This window comes from Eriocheir sinensis, chromosome 34 (genome assembly GCF_024679095.1).
Source record: "Eriocheir sinensis breed Jianghai 21 chromosome 34, ASM2467909v1, whole genome shotgun sequence".
Classification (NCBI taxonomy): domain Eukaryota; kingdom Metazoa; phylum Arthropoda; class Malacostraca; order Decapoda; family Varunidae; genus Eriocheir; species Eriocheir sinensis.
In genome coordinates, this window is record NC_066542.1 from 1020108 (window position 1) to 1042050 (window position 21943).

Below are 21943 nucleotides of genomic sequence, written 5' to 3' on the forward strand. Positions count from 1 at the left end.
AAACACCTTCTTGAGATCTACATAGGCTGCAAGCATCCGCTGTCGAAACTCACGTCGGCGCTCCACCAGTACGCGAAGCGCTGGGATACGGTCAGTTGTTGACTTACCAGGCGTGAACCCAGATTATTCAGGTCTCTGCAGCTTCAGCAGCTGGCTGCAAATTCGCATCAGCAATAGGTGGGCAAGCACCTAGCCTGGCACACTGAGCAGTGTAATAACACGGTAGTTATTGCAGTCATGGCGGTCCCCTTTCCCTTTCCAGATAGGGACGACTAACCCCCTCTTCCAGTCAGGAGGAATGGTACCGGACTGCCATACGGCAGTCAAGACCGCATGCAACCCGCGGATCATGGCCTCACCTCCAGCTTTGAGCAGCTCCGCACTGATTGTAACAGGCGCCAGGTGCCTTCCCACCCCTCAACTTAGCCACAGCCTCTCTGACCTCACCCAGAGAGGGTGAGCTTTCGTTAATGAGTGGATCAGCATCCGCCACCTGCAACCCAGCAACTGGAAGCTGCCCACGTGGAGGGTCCACCATGTACAGCTGCTCAAAGTTCTCAGCCCAACGTGCCCTCTGCCCATTCATGTTAGACACGAGGCAGCCGTCAGTTGTTCGGATAGCGCTCACCTGAGAGGGAGACTTGGAGCGGAGCTTCTTCAAGGCTCGATAAGCAGGTCGGAGGTCATTCGCATTTAAATGGCCCTCGACTTCCTCAGCGAGACTCCTGATATATCTCTCCTTGTCTCTCCTCAGGAGAGCTCTAGTCCTACGCAACAGAGCCCTGTATTGGTCCCGATTTCCAGCAAGTCTGGCAGCGCGACTCTCCTCAATATTATCCAGCGTCTCCACCGAGGCAAAGCCACTCCTGAAAATGCGAGACGAAGCCTCGAGAGGGGCAGCAGGCGGAAGCTGAACCTTATAGAGTAATATAGACGACAAACATGTATGAGCGAACAAAACTTTACCTCATACCTCAGCGTTATTATGGGTGGGATACAGCGGACCACTAACATGAAATTAGGGCGCAGATGTGGGAGAAGAGAGGCTGATTGAAGAGGAGAAGGAGGAATATAAAGGGGCGTGATGTAGGGAAGGAGGAGGAATCTCGGTGCAATCTCTCGAACAACCCGATGTCCTTTTCTTAACTGGGGAAACCAGAGATTATCATCATTTTTGTCATCCCTGCTGGATCCGTTAGGATCCCTGCCTCCTTGTGTCTGTTGTGCTTATGGGAGGGAAAGTAGAAAGCGAGGGGGTGATTTATTTATCGGCCTTTTTTTTTTTTTTTTTCTTTTTTACGTCGTGGCCTATTGCGCAGGTAGGCTTCTTCCCGGTGGATCCTGATGGTCGACCCAATGCTTCTTCCCGGTGGGTCCTGATGGTCGGCCCAGCCCGTTCTGGCGCAGGCGAGTGTTTATAGTGGCGCCATCCTGCATTGGCTCATGCTGCCCTCCCGGAGCTCATCTTTAATCCTAGAATCTAGAGTCCGGGTTGATAGGTGGTCTTCTGGACAGCATGTGGGTAGTTTTAAGCCACTCGGCGGCGGCTGAAAAATCCCAGCTTGGTGGGACCGGGCGGGGATTGAACTCGCGTCATCCTGAACGCGGCGCCGTCACGCTATCCATTCAGCCACAGCCTCTCCCTAATTCAGCCACCGCCTCCCCCTTAGGCAATGGTTGCCAACGAGGGGTCCATGCAAGAATATCAAGAGGTCCATCGAGATTCCATGTATTTTAAAATTTACTATACTGAAATTTGGAGACTTGCGGCTCGGAATAAAATTCATACCTCTGTACACACTCCTTAAACCTGTATGCTTAAATGCTAGATTTGGTCTACATTAGCTAACTGCACCAGGGGTGTCAAACTCACTGCCCACGGGACAGATTTGGCCCTTGGAATGGTCATGAGTGGCCCGCCTAACCTATTTTGTTGTAGGGGTCCACAGGTGAAAAAGTGACAGGAAAAGGGAAGCGGACCAAAAACGGTTGGAAACCACTGGACGAAAGGGAAGGAGAGCAGAGGGAACAGCAGCAATGAAACACTATACAGAGACAAAGAAATATATACGAGCAACGAATGTGTGATAGAGTGGAGGGCAGAGGGACCGGGAACCTAAGAAATACAGTGAAATGCAAGAAAAAAATATAGGCAGTAATGTTGAGCATCTCGAGTATTACTCACGTTGTGGTACCAGATGATGCGCTTGTACGGAGGGTTGGCGGTGATGCTGCACTCGAAGTAGACGTCATCGCCCTCCTTCAGGCTGCTGGAGTTGACGGAGAGACCCATCGACAGGCGGACCACGGGGGCGTCTGGGGGAAGGGGGAGGGAGGGAGGGAGGGAGGGAGAGAGTCAGACCATCAGTAAGGTTCTGTCTATCCCTGATCTTGACAAATTTGAGTCGTTAAATTAAGATAGCTATCGCCTTTGTTGTTTCCGTGTTGTCTTTCCCCTGACGAGACATGAGTCAGTTCTGAGTGGACCATTAGACGAGCAATTAGCATTACGTAGTTCACCTTTACTCTTTTTTCTAGTGTGTGTGTGTGTGTGTGTGTGTGTGTGTGTGTGTGTGTGTGTGCACATCCTGCACATGAATTAACTACATCGGTGAAAATCTTCTGTTCTGATACTTGAAGGTTATTGTGTCTGTCCATTTTTGCTTCTCTGGACGCCCGTGCTCGGTGTTCCTGTGCCTGACTCGAAAGCCCAAACGAGGCTGGCCCGCCGAGGAGCAGCGGTTCATGGGTGATTACGTCCCCTTTTAGGGCGTCAATATTTCTAATTTAGGAAGTAGGGACGGAGCCAAAGGGACATTCATGAATCTGTACATTTATTGAATGAGAACATCTTCCTTTTAATATATAAAAAAATTGTTTTCACTATACGACCCACAGCAGACACATTCACAGCTTTAAGCTACAATATTCCTTCACTACTATTAAGCGTTCGCTTCCCCTTCGTCATTAAGTCATAAATATTTGGCACATTTTTCCACTCGTACCTGCAGGAATTTCGAGGTTTTATTATCGCATCGTCACACCACTTTTATTTCCCGGTACGTACCAATGAAAGGGAAGCGCCGAGGCACGGCGAGGCCCCGGCACGGGCCAAGGAGCACATATCTGCTTCCCGTGTGATGGCTGTAGCACTCGACGTACGCGGGTGTGTACAAAAAAGGATGTGCTTTGGAGGCAGTGGGAACTTCAACTTAAAAAAAAATACGAACGGAAACTTGTTTAAGATATTCTTCCCCACGTTCAGCCAACAATCGCGGGCTTCTCTCTGCAAATTTAACTTCGATGAACCTATACCTAGTGCCCTTAATTCAGTTCCCATTATATGAGTGTTATGCCATCCTTCTTTAATTTTCCTGAGATCACATCAGACAACCGCACAGCCCCATCAGACCGCACCATTCAACACCACCCAACTCCATCACGTACTGGAGCACAAACAGCAAGAAGCTTCGCCACATTGCTGAAAGAGGATCACAAATCACCACCCAGCACCCTTTACTCCTCATCCTCTTAAACACGCAGCAACACAGCAACCATCAATCATCCCACTGCACCGTTACACTGATATTGCAACACCTCAGCTGTAACACTACATACAACTTTTTCATAACTTTCACCACCACCACGTCCACCTCAACACTCATCACCACAAGGCAGTGTCTGGCGTAGCTTATCGTGATAGTGTACATAATAGGTTTCGTACTTTGATTTAACTTGTTTTACCAGTTTTCTCATTACATCACTGCACACACACACACACACACACACACACACACACACACACACACACACACACACAGAGAGAGAGAGAGAGAGAGAGAGAGAGAGAGAGAGAGAGAGAGAGAGAGAGAGAGAGAGAGAGAGAGAGAGAGAGAGAGAGAGAGAGAGAGAGAGAGAGAGAGCAGTGAGATTGCCGATGACGAGAAAGCAATAAATTCGTCCACACAGAACAGCAGACAAGTAGTGAAAGGATGCAATTTAAACAATTACGTAGATAAAGTATGTTTTTACGTGTGTGTGTGTGTGTGTGTGTGTGTGTGTGTGTGTGTGTGTGTGTACCTGGTGGGTACCTAAAGGTATAACGGAAAAGGCAATTACGCCCATTGTAAACCTCGAAAACGTGGAGACAGACTTTGCTACCTTTATCACGGAGAATAACATTTATATCAAGGTAAAAACCGAGACCACAGCTTCGACAAATACGCTCGTTGTTGGAGCCTTTACAGCAGTATCATCCTTTGTGTTATGAGGGGCTGAAGTAAAAGCAACAATAGTAATTATGGTCAATTTATAGTTAAAAAAAAAAATATACCAAGTAGTAGTAGTAGTATTTCCGTTCCACGCTTACTAATTGTTTGAAACTTGACCTCCCACTTCATAGGTTTTCTTGTTGTGGCGCAGGCTGGCATATGCGTTTATTGTAGTGTTGTTGCAAGGTTTATGCGACCTGCCCTACGTCTCCTGAGAGTCCTGCGAGTAAGGTTTTGGTTGATGGCAAACACTGAGGCAGGTGATCTAGGAGGTGTGCAGAGAGTGTAACGTGCGTCTGAGACGTCCAGGTGAACTGACGGTCGCCTGTAAGCTACACCTCTTCCCAAGCAATTGTGAAGTACGAGCAGGTGTGCAGGCAGGTGTGTGTATGTCGCCTTCCAGGCTTGAGTTTTGGTCTGGCTTTTACCTGCACTTCATTTGACGTTACTGCAGAGGTGTTTTTCGGGCTGACATATTTCTTACTCTCGTGTCGTGTTATTACAGCCTCCAATACATTGCCAACCAATACTGAAAAGTAAATTCGTGGGTCAAGCAACATGAGTTTGATATTTCATCTCTTTGAGCACTCAACTCAGTATGTTGTTTGTCAGATTAAAAGAATTTTCAAAACTCCATTAAAGAGTGAAAAGCATGCAGGACTTGCTTGAATATAAAAGCGAATTTGGCCTTCAATTTGTATCAATATTTTCCTTCATAAAATAAAACTTGGGTTTATACTTATTACCTCCGCCAACGGATAGGTCATGTTTTCGGTGCTGTTTGTCTGTCTGTTCTTGTCAGTCTTTTAGCAGGATTGCGCGAAAACTATTATTATACCCTCACGATAGAAAGGTGTAGCTAATATCGTCCAAGAACGAACCAATTGTACTCTGAGAATTTCCGGTAGGGACGGATTGAATGATAGCGAACTAATGATAAAACTTAATGGATCAATGACTTGTGGACAGCCATTTGGAAAAGTCCGCCTGCACTTAGAGAGCAGACCTTGAGCGCTTCCAGAGGTGCAATAAAGGCTTGAGAGCTGGTCCGGTTCTGACCATATTTGCTTCCAATAGTTTTCATATAATGGTTCCTGCCTGCCTGTCGAGTGGTGTGGCCCCCTCTTCGACAAAGAACTGACGTATCATGATGGAGGCCATCTTTAAAACAAGATATTTGCCAATACGGCGAGTGATAAACAGTTTTTGGAATACGTTGTTTAACTATGATTTTTGTAATCAGAGTTCCTGTTGTGTCTTAGCCAAAGTCTGCGGGATCTGAACGCCCTTGTTTTAAAAATTGATGGTAAAAGATCTGACTGTGGATGTGTTACGAGTGGGGTCCCACAAGGTTCGGTATTAGGTCCACTTTTGTTTATTATTTATATCAATGACTTAGATACAGTAATTAGTAGTGATGTTAGTAAATTTGCAGATGATACCAAGATCGGTAGAGTAATTGAGTCGGATCAGGACGCTAGTATTCTCCAAGTTGAACTCAACAGATTGTATGACTGGGCGGATAAATGGCAGATGGAGTTCAATGTAGGGAAGTGCAGTATTCTGAGTGTAGGTAGGAACAACCCCTCACATAACTATTGCTTAAATGACACTCCCATAAGCAGGTCTGGGTGCGAGAGGGATTTAGGTGTCTTAGTGAGCTCTGATCTCCGTCCAAGGGCACAATGCATTCAAGCTAGAAATCGAGCTCATAGGGTACTGGGATTTATTTCAAGGAGCGTAAGCAACAGAAGCCCCGAAGTCTTCCTCAAACTATATTTAGCATTAGTTAGACCTCATCTTGACTATGCAGTTCAGTTCTGGTCACCTTACTATAGAATGGATATCAAAATGTTAGAATCGGTGCAGAGGAGGATGACTAAGATGATTCAGGGGTTGAGAAACTTGCCATACGAGGAAAGACTCAAACAGTTAAACTTGCATTCTCTAGAAAGGCGAAGGGTGCGTGGAGACATGATCGAGGTTTATAAATGGATGAAGGGCTTTAATAAGGGAGACATTCATAAGGTTTTGTTGGTAAGAGAACCGGGTAGGACACGAAGTAATGGGTTTAAACTGGATAAATTCAGATTCAGCAGGGACATAGGCAAAAATTGGTTTACTAACAGGGTGGTGGATGAGTGGAATAGGCTTAGCAGTCATGTGGTGAGTGCCAATACAATTATCACATTAAAAAATAGACTAGATAAATTCATGGACAGCGATATTAGGTGGGGTTAGATACATGGGAGCTTAGGGTCAAAGGAGCTGTCTCGTACAGGCCTACCGGCCTCTTGTAGACTCCTGCGTTCTTATGTTCTTATGTATTCTCGCCATGAATGCTTCCTGTACCTTATCCCCTTGTCATTGCGCCCACCCATTCCCCTCTATTCCAACTCACGCCTTTCTCTACCCAACTGCATTATCCTTTTACCTTTCTGGGCCTCCCCAACACTCAGGGCTGCTTCCTGTGTATTTCAATACTCTCCAACACATTTCCACTCATCTTCTCTCCACACCTCGACCATCCACCTTCTTCACACCCCGCCGCTCATCTCTCCGCCTCCTCCATTCCCAGAACAACACATATGAGTGAATGCCTCATTACATGGCCTTGCATAGTGAGTCGGACTTTTTTGACCCACTTTTTTTGAGGCGAGTTTTGTGTTTCCTTCCGGTGCAGAGTGATCCAGAGCGACGCCTAGTGAACATCACCGCCATCCTTGCTGCGATATGCCATTACTAAACACCTGTACTTGTCGCCTCTCCAGCCCCGCCCCGCCTCGCCCCGCTCCGCCCAGCCCCGCCCCGTCCCACCCCGCCCCGCCCCGCCCCGCCCATGCCATCCAGCAACACACCAACCTCCACCGCGTCAACCCTGTCCAGCAACAGCTGTTCTTACTGAGCGTTCGCCCTCAGCGTCTCAAAGTAACATTCTATTCTGATAACTTTGAAGACCATGGAGAGAAGGACTTCAAAATAAACTCCCTCCCCAGCCCGGCTGACAGATCCTTGGTCTCTTTTGTATTACTCATTATTTAATTTTACACATGTGGTTTTCAAATTCATATTGCAGAAATGCTTTATAAGAGACTAAAAGGCAAATATTTCATCTGACTAAGTCCTATTGTATACCAATATATAGATTATCGCCTCAAAATGTGCCCTATTGTAACATTTCATATATTCACACAGACACACACACACACACACACACACACACACACACACACACACACATGTATACATGTGTTGATTCTACCGTACACTGAAAAACACGTTGGAGATAAAGGCTTGTCGTGGTGTATGTGTGGGGGCGGGGGAGGAGGGGTAAGTTTGTTTGTCCTTTTGTCTCCACGCGTCCGTTGGGGGGGGGGGGGGGGATAGGGGGTATAACAAATGTTGCACAGGAATCCTGTCGAACAATAGGAAGACTGTGAGCAGTGCAGACACAATAATTACTCAGTTTTCGGTTGACATTTTTAACGTCATCGTACAGAGCGACACAGCAGTAGAGGTGCGCTGGTAACGAGGAAGGAAAGAACTAAAGTTTGAACATTTACTTGTCCTCTTATTCAAACAATACAATAATTCAACTGAATTAGCAAACTTAGTCACTTTCTAACATTTTCAAAGACAATATCGAGTTTTAGGACATACCTGGAATTATTTTTTTCTTTTTCTTTTTCTTTTCAGTCATTCTCATCCTTCATGCATCGGCGTGTTCCTGATCTTTTCTTCTGTATTTTGTGTTTAACTATTAGTGTATCTCCTCCACCAAGAAAAAAACCCGTATTGGAACACACTCATATAAATTTACCTCTCCTACCTACATTGATTTGCTGTCGTGCTTTACATCGGATACGGGCTGTTACTCCTTCCTGCCGCCGGATGGCTCCACTACTCACTCGACTCAACGGTTATAGGCAGAACAGGTAGAGTCTCGCATGTTTTCAATGGCACTTCATTTTCTATTTTATTTAATCAAGTTTATTTTTCAATTAAACGATCCAGGAAGAGTCGATTCGAAGGTTGGAATGTCACTGAACTTGTTCACATCACTTATGCACATCCTGTGGTGGCGAACGACACTAGACTCTGCGCCCCCCCCCCCACCCACCCCCACACACACACACACACACACACACACACACACACACACACACACACACACACACTAAGAAAAAGGAAAAGAAATCTCTAGATAAAATATTTATTGAATTTGTTCACCCGTACGCCCTTTTTTTGTCTTTATTTTTTCCCTGGATTCACTATTGAAATTACTTCCCCGTGGCCGGCAGCGGAGGCACTGCGTCGAGCCATCCTGCGGCGTGAGGGTGCAGGGGCGGACACGATGCATCGATTTTCTGAGGTTTGATAGCAAATGAAATGTATTATTAAGTTGTTGACGGGGTCGAAATGTAGTGAGGGAAATAAGTGCCGCCGAGGTTATCAGTAGTATATTCAGTTGATAGTGATTGTTTTCTTGCGTTAAATAGTTTTGTAATTCGTCATTTTCCACTTGTTCGTTAATAGTTGATCGTTACGTCACCCGCCTTGCGGACACAAAATTTTGATAATGGGCCTAAATAAGCATCGAAAAAGATTAGCAGTGCTTGTGTGTGCGTTCTTAGAAGTGTTCTTTCCATCAGGGGAGACTTAAGAATCTAATTTGAAACGTCAGGTTAAAACTCGTATAAAAGTGAAGCAAAATTTCAGGTTTCATGAAATTCGGAAAATATTTCTTGTCCTTTTCTTCCCCACCTGCCCTGAGATCAGCTACTTTACGACGCGTCCAACTTTCCTCGACATACGATTCCAGGACATACGGTTTTGAAATAAGATTTTCATTTTCCTTTGATTATTTTATTCTCTCGGTTTCAAGTTCCTTTATTTTAGTGAGTGGCAAATCCTTGACTCTGAAAGGTTCAGGAGAGTTTGGAAACTGATAAAGAATGACCTGACTCCTCAGCGTGGCTCACGGCCCCGGCGACCCTCCCCTCGCCCTGTGTGGCTCAAAGTTGGGATTTAAGTTGCCTTGTTCTTGGCATTCCTTGAGAAAATAACTTTAACACACACACACACACACACACACACACACACACACACACACACACACACACACACGCTAATAATTGATCATTACCTCCCGAGTAATCTCGGGAAGTCATGCATCCCGTACCCTCGCCATTTTATCTTTTCCTCCCTCAGTATAACAGGAAATAATATCACACTGATGGCGGGGCGGAGGAGAGCACCGAGTACAGGAGGGCGGCGCGGCTGGCTGGGGAAGGGCAGCGAAAGAAGGGGCCGGGAAATAAGATGGAAAAACTAGCGATGAAATAGCAAATTATTAGATCAAAAACAGAAAGGCTGGGGGATTTTAATTAATTGGAATACATCTCGATTGGGAATACTGAGCGGGAAGAGACTGTTGGCCACTATTAGCCACAGTGCGTCTGTTTGTCCCCGAGTGGTTGATGCGGTGCCTGTCATGCTATTGTCAATTACCTCTAGTTTATTGATCACTTTTACGCCCATTCGCAAGCAATACTGATGTAATCGGACACTCGGGGCCTTGGGAGATATGTAACTTTGCCTTTAATGTTAAACTACTTGCTTCTCATCACGGGTAGTGTTTCGGCTTCATCAGATTGAATTCTTCGTTGTTAGACTCACGTTTCTAGCCCTTAAGAGTGAACATTATTTACATACGTTATGACTTTCCATCTGCTTGTTACATGCTGACGATTTTTATACACTCGACATCACCGCCGCTATTTTGTCCTGATTAGTAAAGAAAGCAACAACTTTAATATGTATAGTCATTTTAGCAGCACCATCGAGTATAATGTATCTGCTTCAGTATGTGTTGTGTGTGTACTCAAGATTGCCACTTTTGTGTGATAGTTATGCAAGCGTGTTCATATCTATAAAACTACATTAAAAAAATTCCACACACACACACACACACACACACACACACACACACACACACACACACACACACACAACACCCTTATTAAATTCTGAAATTCTTGTTTATCATTAGCAGATGTCTGTGCAACAAATGAGTAACGTTTCTGAATTTCCTGGGTCGGAGATCAAAGTCCAGACGCACATTGATATTCCTTGCCCAGTTGGAAGGGTAATGAGTTATATAGTTTTATGAGTAGTCATTATGAGGATTATTATTTTTCATCTCCACATTTCTCTTACACACGAACACTTGTTTTCATGTTGCTCGATGGGCATTTCAGGAGTAGTGGGATCAGTTTAGTTTGTTATTTGATACGCTCTAATATAAGACTTTTCGGATTCTCTCCCACCGATTAATGGATCCCTCCTTTTCACTCCCCTTGGCGAGAGTCCATGCATGCTTCCCTTTCTCTGTGCTCACCACTCCCTCTTCTCCCTCTTTGGTCTTTGTTTGTTGCTTGCATCTCCTCCCTTATCACAAGCCTTCCTCATCCGGTACTACCCATAAACTCTTCCTTCTCCCCGTAAGCCCCGCACCTCCTCACCTCTCGGTCGGGCTCCCCGCACAACAATATTGAACACGCGTTACCAGCGGCTCCATACCAGCCTTGTGTGTCTTTATTTTTTTTTTATATTTTTTTTACAACAAAGGAGGCAGCTCAAGGGCAACAAAAAAAGAAAACAATAATAAAAAAAAGCCCGCTACTCGCTTCTCTGTCTACTTCCTAACAGCAGAGAAGGCCACAGGGCAGTTTCCGCTCTGTGGTAGAGCTTGGAAGGGAAGAACATTTGTTTCTATTGGAAAAATACTGACTGGTTGAACTCTTGTATCACAACATTGCTCGGGGATAGGGTAGCACGCTGTCTGGTGCAGAAACACCGGTCCGAGCCGTTCGTGTCGTGCCTCAGACTTTGGGATAAACAGCGTTTACTCCAAAGGCCGCGGAAAGCCTCGGGCCTTCCCGCATCCTGGAGCTCTGCGGGGTTCCGTTAAGAGGCGCCGGGTGAAAAGCGACACAATAGTGGGCAAAGCGGCGGCTGCGGTGAGGCGATTCATATTGTTGTTCTCATATGTTCGCTTGCTCGCTGTGCAAGACCAACTAAATCTGTGCTGTGACGTGCTTTGCCCCATGCTGACTGCATGTGATATACTGTTTCTCTTTTTTTTTTTTTTCTTAAATCTTAAGAATTACCACTCCACCCCCTCCACCACCCCAGCCTCCCCTACCCCCCAAGACAAGCCTGGGGACCTGTGGGGAACCGGGGTATTGGAAAGGGGGAGCCCATATCACTGAAAAATGGCCTTCCAAAATTTCCCTAGAAAACTCCCTAAATCAGGAAAAATTCCCTAGGCTCGAAAGTAAGGGAAGTCCCTAACGCATACTCTTGTAGTCTATTCCAATATGACCTAGCATTCAATCTGTTGACGAGTGTCAGGCGTGTCATCAGATGGTGGGCATACTGCCCCCCCCCCACCGCCGCCCCCCCAATCCGTCCCGTGGCGCGTAAGTTTTGACGGGCCACGCCACATGTCAAATATATTTAAACTACTCCAACCGAACTTTACGACCTGCGCGCACTGACTTAGGAACTAGTTTGTAGGGTGCACTGCAAGGCAGGTATGAGGCTCAATCTGTGTATAGAGGCGGTTGTGGAACAATAACAATGGACTTAGAAAATCCAAGCAACCTAACTCCATAATTAAAGAGGCTTGCCCCCCTGGACCCTCCCCAAGGTAAAACGTATACGAAAATGCATTATAATAATAATTCTTTCACGTGCTAAATTACTACGAATATTGGTTTGGAGTGGTTATTCTTAAGTTTTGCCTTTTTTTTATATTAGAGTAAAGGAGGCAATTCACGGACCAAAAAAAAGAAAAAAAAATCGGTACTAAAAAGCCCGCTGTGGACAATAATTTTTCAATCTATAGTGTAAGCACGTGCTGTGCCTAACTTATTATCTCGAGAAAAGAGTACAGGCAGTGGCCCCTTCAGAATGCAACACATATGGTAACATACCGCGACATCTCTATTCTTTCCTTTATCTTCACCGCTTTCTCCCTCTTTTCCTTAAAGCAACATGCTCTGACTCATCTTTTTTTCCCTTCTTTCACAGCTTCCTCTCACCCTCACGATATACACCAACACTTCCTGACATATCTTCCTCACTTCTCGCAAACTATAGATAACATAACACACGTATACAACACGGCAAAAGATACCGACAGGATGCAGCAACTTTTGCCTGACATCTCTATTATCTCCACTCTTGTCTTCCATACTCTTTCTGATCTTAACATACCCTCCTCTCCTCACACAACAAACAGACGTACAACAATCCTAATTTATCTTCCTCGACCCTCACTCTGACATAAAAGGCATAACCTCCCACCCCCTTCGCTCATCTTTCCTTTTACTCACAGTAGACGCTCAGCTTGATGGAGTCTGACAGGTGGCGCTCCCCGGGTAGGGCGGGGTTGGAGGCGGTGCAGGTGAGCGTCGCCCCATTGTGTTCCCGCCTCACCAGCAGCGTGAGCGTGGCGCTGGTGACGTTGCCTCCCGTCTCCACCTGGGGGCGAGGACGGCGAGAAGAACAAAGCAACTCTATATATGTGTGTGTGTGTGTGTGTGTGTGTGTGTGTGTGTGTGTTAACATTCATTTTAATTAAGCAAAAAAGAGTAGTAATTCGTACTATGGCCTTTTCAAACGAAATGTTCTTCTGGCCACCTTGTAATGTTGGTCAGTTCTTTTTGTATCCTGATAGGCTGGATGCCTCCCTGGCATTCATGGAGACAGTCTGTTACCCACACGCTCTCGTACTCCGTGTTTTTATTATGTTATTTGCCTCAGCTCAGCTTTTGAGCAAAAAAGACAGTTATGGTTGAAATCATTTCACTTAACAGTGATTGTAGAACAGAGGTATGTTTGTCAAGAATCAATCGAAAAATAAATATTTAATGTAAACATGGCTGGGTGTATTCGTAGAGTCTACGAACTCAATGCTTAGGTAAAAATTATAGTAATGATAATAATAATAATAATAATAATAATAATAATAATAATAATAATAATTATTATTATTATTATTATTATTATTATTATTATTATTATTATTATTATTATTATTATTATTATTATTAGAACAATTTTATTTCGCCCAGCGGCACATATGGAAACCTGACAAGAACTAAAACGAAATTCTTGTATTAAAGGTTAGCTAATGCAAATTGTTGGAAGAAGTATCGAGAGCGTGTGAGACTGACAGACAATCTACAAGAGAACGAGAGAGAAATCCAACCACTCAGGAGAGGCACGACAAACTTCCTGACGGACAGTGTTATTTTTTATCGATTATAGACACATTATTATTATTATTATTATTATTATTATTATTATTATTATTATTATTATTATTATTATTATTATCATTATTATTATTATTATTATTATTATTATTATTATTATTACTATTATTATTATTATTATTATTCTTATTATTATTTTTATTATTATTCTCATTATTATTATTATTATTATTATTATTATTATTATTATTATTATTATTATTATTATTATTATTATTATTATTATTATCATTATTATCATATAGTATAATATATTATGTAATGTTTTCTCATACTACGAACAGGAACAGTGACAATCACAGCAATAATAAAAATGATAATTAAAATGTGTTGTCACCACTGTCATTACCAGCGTGAAATTATCATTATCGTTAATATATAGTAACGGGACATGATAGAAGTGGCAGTAAAATATAAGGTGAGGAGGAGGAGACAAAGAACGGATTACGGCAAGTAGGTGGAGGGAGAGGAGACAAGAGGGGAGTGCTATAGGGAGGAAAAAGAGGAAGAGGAGAAGGAAAAGGAGGAGGAGGAGGTCGAGGGGATTCAAAAAGATGAGGATGAATACAGACAAAAAATCATTCATAAACATTTTGAGTTGACTTACGCACCTCTCTCTCTCTCTCTCTCTCTCTCTCTCTCTCTCTCTCTCTCTCTCATCTTTAACGCACTCAGTAACTCATTTTTAGTGTAATTCTTAGCCTACTCCTATTCCTTCTTTTGCTCTTTACACCACACACTTTATTTCCAACTCGACGTAGCCTACTTGAACCTCCCTTCTCCCATTATATTTTCCCTGTCTCTATATATCAAGATGGAAAACTGACCTTAGCTTCCTGATTCACCACGCACTTGTCCTCTCTCCTGCTCTCCCCTCCTTTTCCTTCTCCTTAACCTCTGGCCTTTCTTCCTCATCCACCACACAAACTTATTCCATACCTCTCTCTTGTATTCCATACCTCTCTCTATTATCTTTCCACATTCTCCCTCTACTTGCTTCCTGTCCAACCCTCTCTCCTTCCATCCCACTTTTCTGACACTTTTCCGTCCCTTTCCTCTATCTCTCATGTGTCGTTACCACCAGATGGACGTACAAGAGCGAAAAGTCTATTAGAAGGAAATGTCGATACCTTTTCTCATCCGTTTCCTTCCATTTTTTCCTAATTTTCTCTTTTCCTTCCTTCCTTTCGCTGGGCTCTCGGAATTTCTTTGCTCACCCTTTCCTATCCTCGCTACTCGCTTATCCGGCAGTTTTCTGTTTTTCGCCGAAAAACTTCAGCCGTTGCCGCAGTTACAGACCTGCAAGCACTTCGCATCGGTCGGAACTCTATTCCCCGGTCTTTCCTTCTTGTGTGATATCCCTCATGTTCCTCCGTACGTTGCTCTTCGTTCCATTCATCTCCCGTCTCTCATTTCCTTTCCATTGCCAACTTTGCCTTTCACCTCGGCTTCAGTTTCTCGCTTTATGTATTTCCATTTAGCTTATGCCCGGTTTGATATTTGTGCTTCCCTGTCGCGTCCAGATGTGGATTTTTCTCCATCTTACTTCACTAAATCTTTTTTTCTATAGCATACAACTCTGTCCTTCCGCCGGGGGCTCTTCTATTCCTTCATCTTCCACCTTTCTTTAATTTACATTACACTAATGTAAATAAATTATTTACCATTCCATACTAACTCTTTATCCTCCATCTCCTCTTTCTTTATCCCTCTTCCCTTTCCCCCTTATTCCTTTCTCCCTTCCTCCTATTTTCTTCCGACACATTTTTCCCTTCTTCCCCGTCCCATCCTCCCTCCCGCTATATTTGTCCTGCTGTACTCACAGCGTAGGACACCGGTGAGAGGCGCTGGTGGCCGTTCCACCAGGTGAGGAGGGCGGGGGGGTGGGAGCCACCGGCGCTGCAGGTCAGCCGCAGCTCCGTTCCTGCCGAGGCTGCCGCGCTGGGGCTGAGGATTCTGACCGTCACTGGCGGCACTGTAAAACAATAGATAGATAGATAGATAGACAAATTGATCCCGACACGAGCAGGTGCATGCTCCTTATCGTCGATCTCTGGGTACTGCCAGGACCTCACACACCACACACCCCACCACTCTTGCCCAATGGGGGACAGTAACCACTCCTAGCGGGGCTCGAACCGCCGCCTGCTTGGCCGTGAAGCCTGGCAGCGCGGCGTTCTAGCCGATTGAGCTACCAGACCAGTGTGTGTGTGTGTGTGTTCTCTCTCTCTCTCTCTCTCTCTCTCTCTCTCTCTCTCTCTCTCTCTCTCTCTCTCTCTCTCTCTCAAGTCCACGCAGGCGTACATTCATCATCCATTAGCAACACTGACAGACGACCAAAAGTCGAATTACATAATCCAGGTCAGAACGTTAACGCCCGTTCGTTAGTAACAGGAGGAACGTTATTAGCTCTGCCCAGGTCCCTTATGTACAAGGCTCCATGTGTTGACTATTTGCCGGTCCTTGGCAATCGGCAGGAGAGAGAGAGAGAGAGAGAGAGAGAGAGAGAGAGAGAGAGAGAGAGAGAGAGAGAGAGAGATTTTGTTTTGATTAATTTATTACACCCAAGGGTGCCAAGCCTAATACATGTTCAATATTCTAACTTTGCTACAGGCGACTCGTGCCTCACAGGGCACGCTGTGATACTGAGTCAACATTAGGAAAAAAATATTTAGCATCCCCCAAAATGTGGATGTCGAGTGAGGATAACATCTAGATTGTTTCCAGACAATAAATATTTACATATCTCCACAAGTGAGATTCCTTGCGGTATTAAGTCAGCAACACGTGGACACTCCAAGCAATAGTATTCAAGGGTGTTAGCATTGGGCGCGTCACACAGCTTGCAGGAGGAGAAGTGAGGCGCGTACCCCGCCTCGGCCATCTGCCACACTCGCCGGTACCCAAGCCGGAGACGAGCACACACTACATTATGGCGGCGAACCATGAGACCAGAGCGACGGTACATGTGTGGACGAGGCAGGAAGTGTTCGTAGTGCTGGATAGACGCACTGGCGGCGCTCTCAGCATCGCTACGGTGACGGGTGGAGGAGCAGGCAGCTTGGCGTACCATTTTCTTGCACCACGGCAAGGAGGTAGCAGCGGCACCAGCAGCTGGCGGGTCCAGGTCGCAGGCAGCCCTTGCAAGACGGTCCGCAGTGTCGTTGGCCAAGAAACCGATGTGTGACTGAATCCATAAAAAGTGCACCGTCAGTGAACTCTCGAGGGCTGTGGCAAGGCGGCGGAGAATTTGTGTGGCCATGTGTTGGTATGTAGGCCTGGGGGAGGAGAGGGCACATAGAGCAGATTTTGAGTCACAGATGATGAGGCCGTTGAGTCTGCTCCGTGATAACAGAGAGAGAGAGAGAGAGAGAGAGAGAGAGAGAGAGAGAGAGAGAGAGAGACGAAGCTCCCGTTATGTAGTAGCATCCAAAAATCCGTAATCCTGTTGGTCCAAGCTCAAAACGAAGATCGCTGACTGGCGATCACGAGTACAGCACGTGATCAGACCATGATGAATGTCACACACACACACACACACACACACACACACACACACACACACACATACATATGAATATAGTTAACTGACGTCTAGGGGTTGATTTGTGTTGAAAAGATAGCTAACTGTGACATAACATAATTGTAAGGTTAAGTGAAACTAAATGGTGATTTTACTTATTATTAATACCTAACCTAATAAGATAAATAATTGCTTGACATCAAAAGAGAACGTATGACAAAATAGGCAATGCTACAATGACAAGAGTATGTGGTTTGGTTCACTGAAGTGCTTAGTTAAGAGTTACAATTACAAATGAGGAACCAAAATATGAGAATTACAATTGAGGAACGAAATATTGGTTCACTGCGGTGTTTAGTTAAGAGTTAGAATTACACATAAGGAACACAAATATATATACACGTGAGAATGGGTATGTGGATAGATGTGTGTGTATGTAAGTATGTGTGTCAGACCCCTTGGTGAATCCTAGTTGAATTGAATGATGGGTGAAGCTTCGATGTGGAGAGTCACGAGTCCTCGAGTGCGCTGGTGCGGCTGGAGCTTCGAGAAGTCGTGCGTGAATTAGTTATTGGTGAGGTGATGTTGATTGATGGCGCGCTTCTAGGTTCGGTTGGACGAGGGTACCATAACAACACACACACACACACACACACACACACACATCCCACGAGAGTTGCTTAGGGACCGGAGTAGGAGATTTATGTAACAAACGATGAACTTGAGCACGAGATGTAAGTTGGCCGCTTTTAAACGAAGGATAGCGATGCGATCGCCTGTGTGTGCGTGTGTGTGTGTGTGTGTGTGTGTGTGTGTGTGTGTGCAGAGAGAGAGAGAGAGAGAGAGAGAGAGAGAGAGAGAGAGAGAGAGAGAGAGAGAGAGAGAGAGAGAGAGAGAGAATTGCATTATCCTTTAAAGTTCCTTTTGATGGAAGTCAGCATCAGGCAGGATCCGTGCTGGACCTAAACACCAGCGAGTACTGGAGGCTTGTTAGGCCTTATCGGTCTGCGCGAATCCTGGCGGATCTGGCGGTACAGTGTCCTTTATAGATGCCTTGCGCACTTAGTAACTGTTCAATTTTCTGTGTACTTATGTTTCGCAGTCGTGATATTTCTATAATTGGATAAATTCTGGTTCAGGAAGGAAATTGGCATGAACATGTTCACAAGTAGGATGGTGAATGGGAGGAATAAACTGAGCAGACATGTAATTGATGGAAATGCTATTGAAAGCTTACTGGTTAGGTATAAATATGGCTAGGGGGGAAAGTTGGTGAATATCACTCTCATGCTACCACGTCCGTCTGGCCTGGAGTGGTTTCCACGTATCTTTGTGAATCCTTATGTACTCACACGTGACGTTGACGATGACGGAGGCCGTCTGGACCTGCGGGGCGATGGTTAGGGTTTGGGCGATTGAGGGCATGTGGGCGTGGCAGGACAGCGTGCTGCCGAGGAGGTCCCTGCTTCCCATGATGGCCACGCGCGCCTCCACCCAAACGTTCTCTGCCAGGGAGGAAAAAATGAACTTCGCTCGTAAAATCATTACACTAAAATACCGTGCGATCAACATTAGCTGTTTATTAGCCGAGAGTATAAGTACTCGCACTGGAGGTATAGAGATTGCCTTCTATTGGACATGGATGAGTAATTGTTTTTCATTATTTAAGAATAAAGAATCATAGATATTTTCTATGCACCCGCGCTCGCGCGCGCACACACACACACACACACACACACACACACACACACACACACACACACACACACACACACACACACACACACTTGTGGCCTAGACCTGACCGAGGTCAGACGTGGGTCACGGCGCTCCGAATGGAGTAGCCCGGGGCCAGCCTGTTGGCCTCTCCCCTTTCCCTAGATCCCCCTCTCCCTTTTCATCAAGAAACCAACTTCGTAAGAAACTTTTGTGACATCAAGTTTAATAATGGTGACAAACAGTGAGTGCACTGCGTTTGTGGTGCCGTGAAGACACTAAGGAGCAGTAATGGCCAGTGTGACGCCGACGCGGCCTTTCCATCCAGCCGACGCCCCAAGTCCCCCCCAGGTACTCCAGCCCGATCATCATGCTACTGGGAGAAATTGGTTCAGGTGCAGTGCAGTGTTGAGGTCCGTCACTCAGATGGGCAGTGCAGTACAATGCAGACGAAAGACGTTCCCACGCCTACTTCCGCTCGGTCTGCCTCTTCCCATCTTGTCTCGCTGACTGCGTGGATTAGCAGGTTATCGCTAACCCCATAAGCTGGATGACGGCCGACACCGCCTCAACCTGTACCCCCGCCATCAGCTGCGACCTGACCCTTCTTGACCTGGGGTTGACCTGGGGCTCTACACCTAACCCGCCACCCGGAAGACGACACCGCCTCGCACCAACGCACTGCATTCCACCACCTCACCCCCCCCCCCCTCTTCTATCTCATCACAACTCCCCCACAATATAAACCACGTAGCCCCTATACCCCTTTCATATTGTACTTTTTCAACATTGTAATTTTAATGTGTATATTTTCATCTTAACAGCTGCACTCACTCAGTAAACCGATTATTATTATTATTATTTATTATTATTATTATTATTAGTAGTATTATTGTCTTTACTATTATATTATTATTATTATTATTATTACACAAACACAGACACCTACCTACCCATCCACCCACACCCACACACACACACACACACATGCTGGGTAATCACGGCAGAGAGAGGACAGAAAATAACAGTGACAGGCACCTTTTGTTCCCCAAACTACGTATTGGTAGTAAAACCAACTGAAAAACGTCCCGTGTACACCTGCTCCTGAATCACGCGTGTGACTCCGGCTAATGCAGCAAACTTTATTACGCGCGATAAATATTCGCACCCTGTCGCCCTGGACTCAAAGCCTCTTCGCAATAGAATACAATGTAAAAGGGAGTTTGTTTGTGCATCGTTCACTCTTGAAGCATAGAACGCTCAGTTATTTTGAATTGTGATATATGTGAATTGTGACTCCATTATGAACCTAGAAATTTTAAGCTTGAATGAGTTTCAAGGTTTGTTGAGCTTGTATGTAAGGTAAGCATGTTAAAAGATAAGCACAAAATACCTCCTTAATATCTCGTTGTTATACATACAGTGTTTGTGTCTATCAATTAAGGACCATATTTATGATAATTTACCCAAAAAGTGGTTAGTTTAGGCACGTGGGGTGGGGTTAGGACTGGTATGTGTGTGTGTGTGTGTGTGTGTGTGTGTGTGTGTGTGTGTGTGTGTGTGTGTATGTATGTATGTATGTATGTATGTGTGTGTGTGTGTGTGTGTGTGTGTGTGTGTGTGTGTGTGTGTGTGTAATAATAATAATAATAAACGGTTTATTCATAGAGTGTGCAGCCAGAGGCTGAAAATGTACATGTTAACATAGATATATAGGTGCACATAAAATGCATATGAACTTGAATTGTATAATATAAATTAAATTAATATAAATATGCAGATAAGTTGCTCTTATGAAGTTGTTTGTTGTTTATTAAATTTACAGTTGTAGGGATGGGACTCTTCCTGTACCTCTCCGTCCTTGCACGGATAAGTATCAGTAGGCTGCTGTGTCTGACGGCATGGCGAGAGGGAGGCGCAGTGTCTGGGAGCAGGTCACGGTGGCGCGGGTGATTAAGTAGTTCTACCACAAACTTTTGGAGGAGGTGCTGGTAGCGGTCTTGAAGTGTGGGCAGGTGTAGGGCGTCGAGGGCTCATAGGTGGAGTAAGACGGGCCAAGGATAAGCCTAAACGCTCGCTTCTGAACCCTCTCGAGCTGGCGGCGCTGGGTGGTGTTGAGGGATGGAAACCAGGCTGTGGAGGTGTAAGTGAGCTTAGGAGGATGAAGGTGTTATAGACTCCCACCAGCTCACGCGTGGAAGTCCCCAGTGACTTCAACTGCCTCAGAAGGTAGAATTGATACGAGGCTGAAGCGATGGTGCGGCTGACATGCTCCTTCCACGTTGTCAATGGTGACACCGAGAAGCTTGGTTGTCTCCACCACTTGGACCAGAGTGCCTTTGATGGAGACTACAGGTGGAGGTACGGCTGTTGTGGAAGTGCATGATGATGTGCATGAGGATTGTCTTGTTCGGGTTGACAGTCGCCTTGTTTAGCCTCGTACAGTCCTGAAGGTCGTCAAGTGTGTTGTACAGGTGGCTGTAGTCAGGGTGTACATTGTCAATAGTGTTCCCCACCGTGGAATCATCGACGTATTTCCAGCGCGAAGGAGTGTTGGTCATCGCGTCATTTATGAGTATCAAAAATGACAAAGAGCCGATTTTTATGCCCTGGGGGACTCCGCAGGTGAGGGGCTTGGGTGATGAGGTCTTGCTTTGGAATCTGACAACCTGGTGACGCGCGCTGAGGAAGTCTGCCATCCACGCCACCAGGCTTGGGTGAGGCCCCAGGTTAATGGCCTTGTTGAAAACTGTGGTGTGATCAACAAGGTCAAAAGCCTTCTTGAAATCCACGAAGGCAAGAGCTACAGAGGTCTTCCGTTTCTCGAGGGTTTTGTATGTGAAATCAAGGAGACTGACGAGGCAGTGTGTTGTAGAGGAGCTTTTAACGTTGCCGAACTGTTGAGCGTCTATGTGGGGGGCAAGTTGTGTGTAGGCCCATTTGAAGATGAACTCCTCACATAACAGGCTTGGGATGGGGTGATGACTATGGGCCGCAGGTCCGAGAGTGATTGGGGGCTGGGAGTCTTTGGGATGGGAGTGACAAATGCTGTCTTCCATTGGGCGGGGCAGTGGCTCTGTTGGATG

General features: G+C 45.4%; 1 protein-coding gene and 1 long non-coding RNA gene across 2 annotated transcripts in view; one reads left to right on the top strand and one right to left on the bottom strand.

The window, feature by feature from the left end:
- Positions 1 to 21943, bottom strand: part of LOC127006883 (uncharacterized) — a 97284-nt gene that overhangs the window by 67212 nt on the left and 8129 nt on the right. Inside the window, exons 2-5 of the mRNA XM_050877216.1 lie at positions 18494 to 18646; positions 15442 to 15593; positions 12674 to 12821; positions 2186 to 2316 (exon numbers count right to left, since the gene is read on the bottom strand). Of these exons, the coding sequence (XP_050733173.1) occupies positions 2186 to 2316; positions 12674 to 12821; positions 15442 to 15593; positions 18494 to 18646 (584 nt within the window). The remainder of the gene's footprint in view (positions 1 to 2185; positions 2317 to 12673; positions 12822 to 15441; positions 15594 to 18493; positions 18647 to 21943) is intronic.
- Positions 1 to 21943, top strand: part of LOC127006885 (uncharacterized) — a 78224-nt gene that overhangs the window by 22750 nt on the left and 33531 nt on the right. The gene's annotated exons all lie outside the window — the stretch shown is intronic.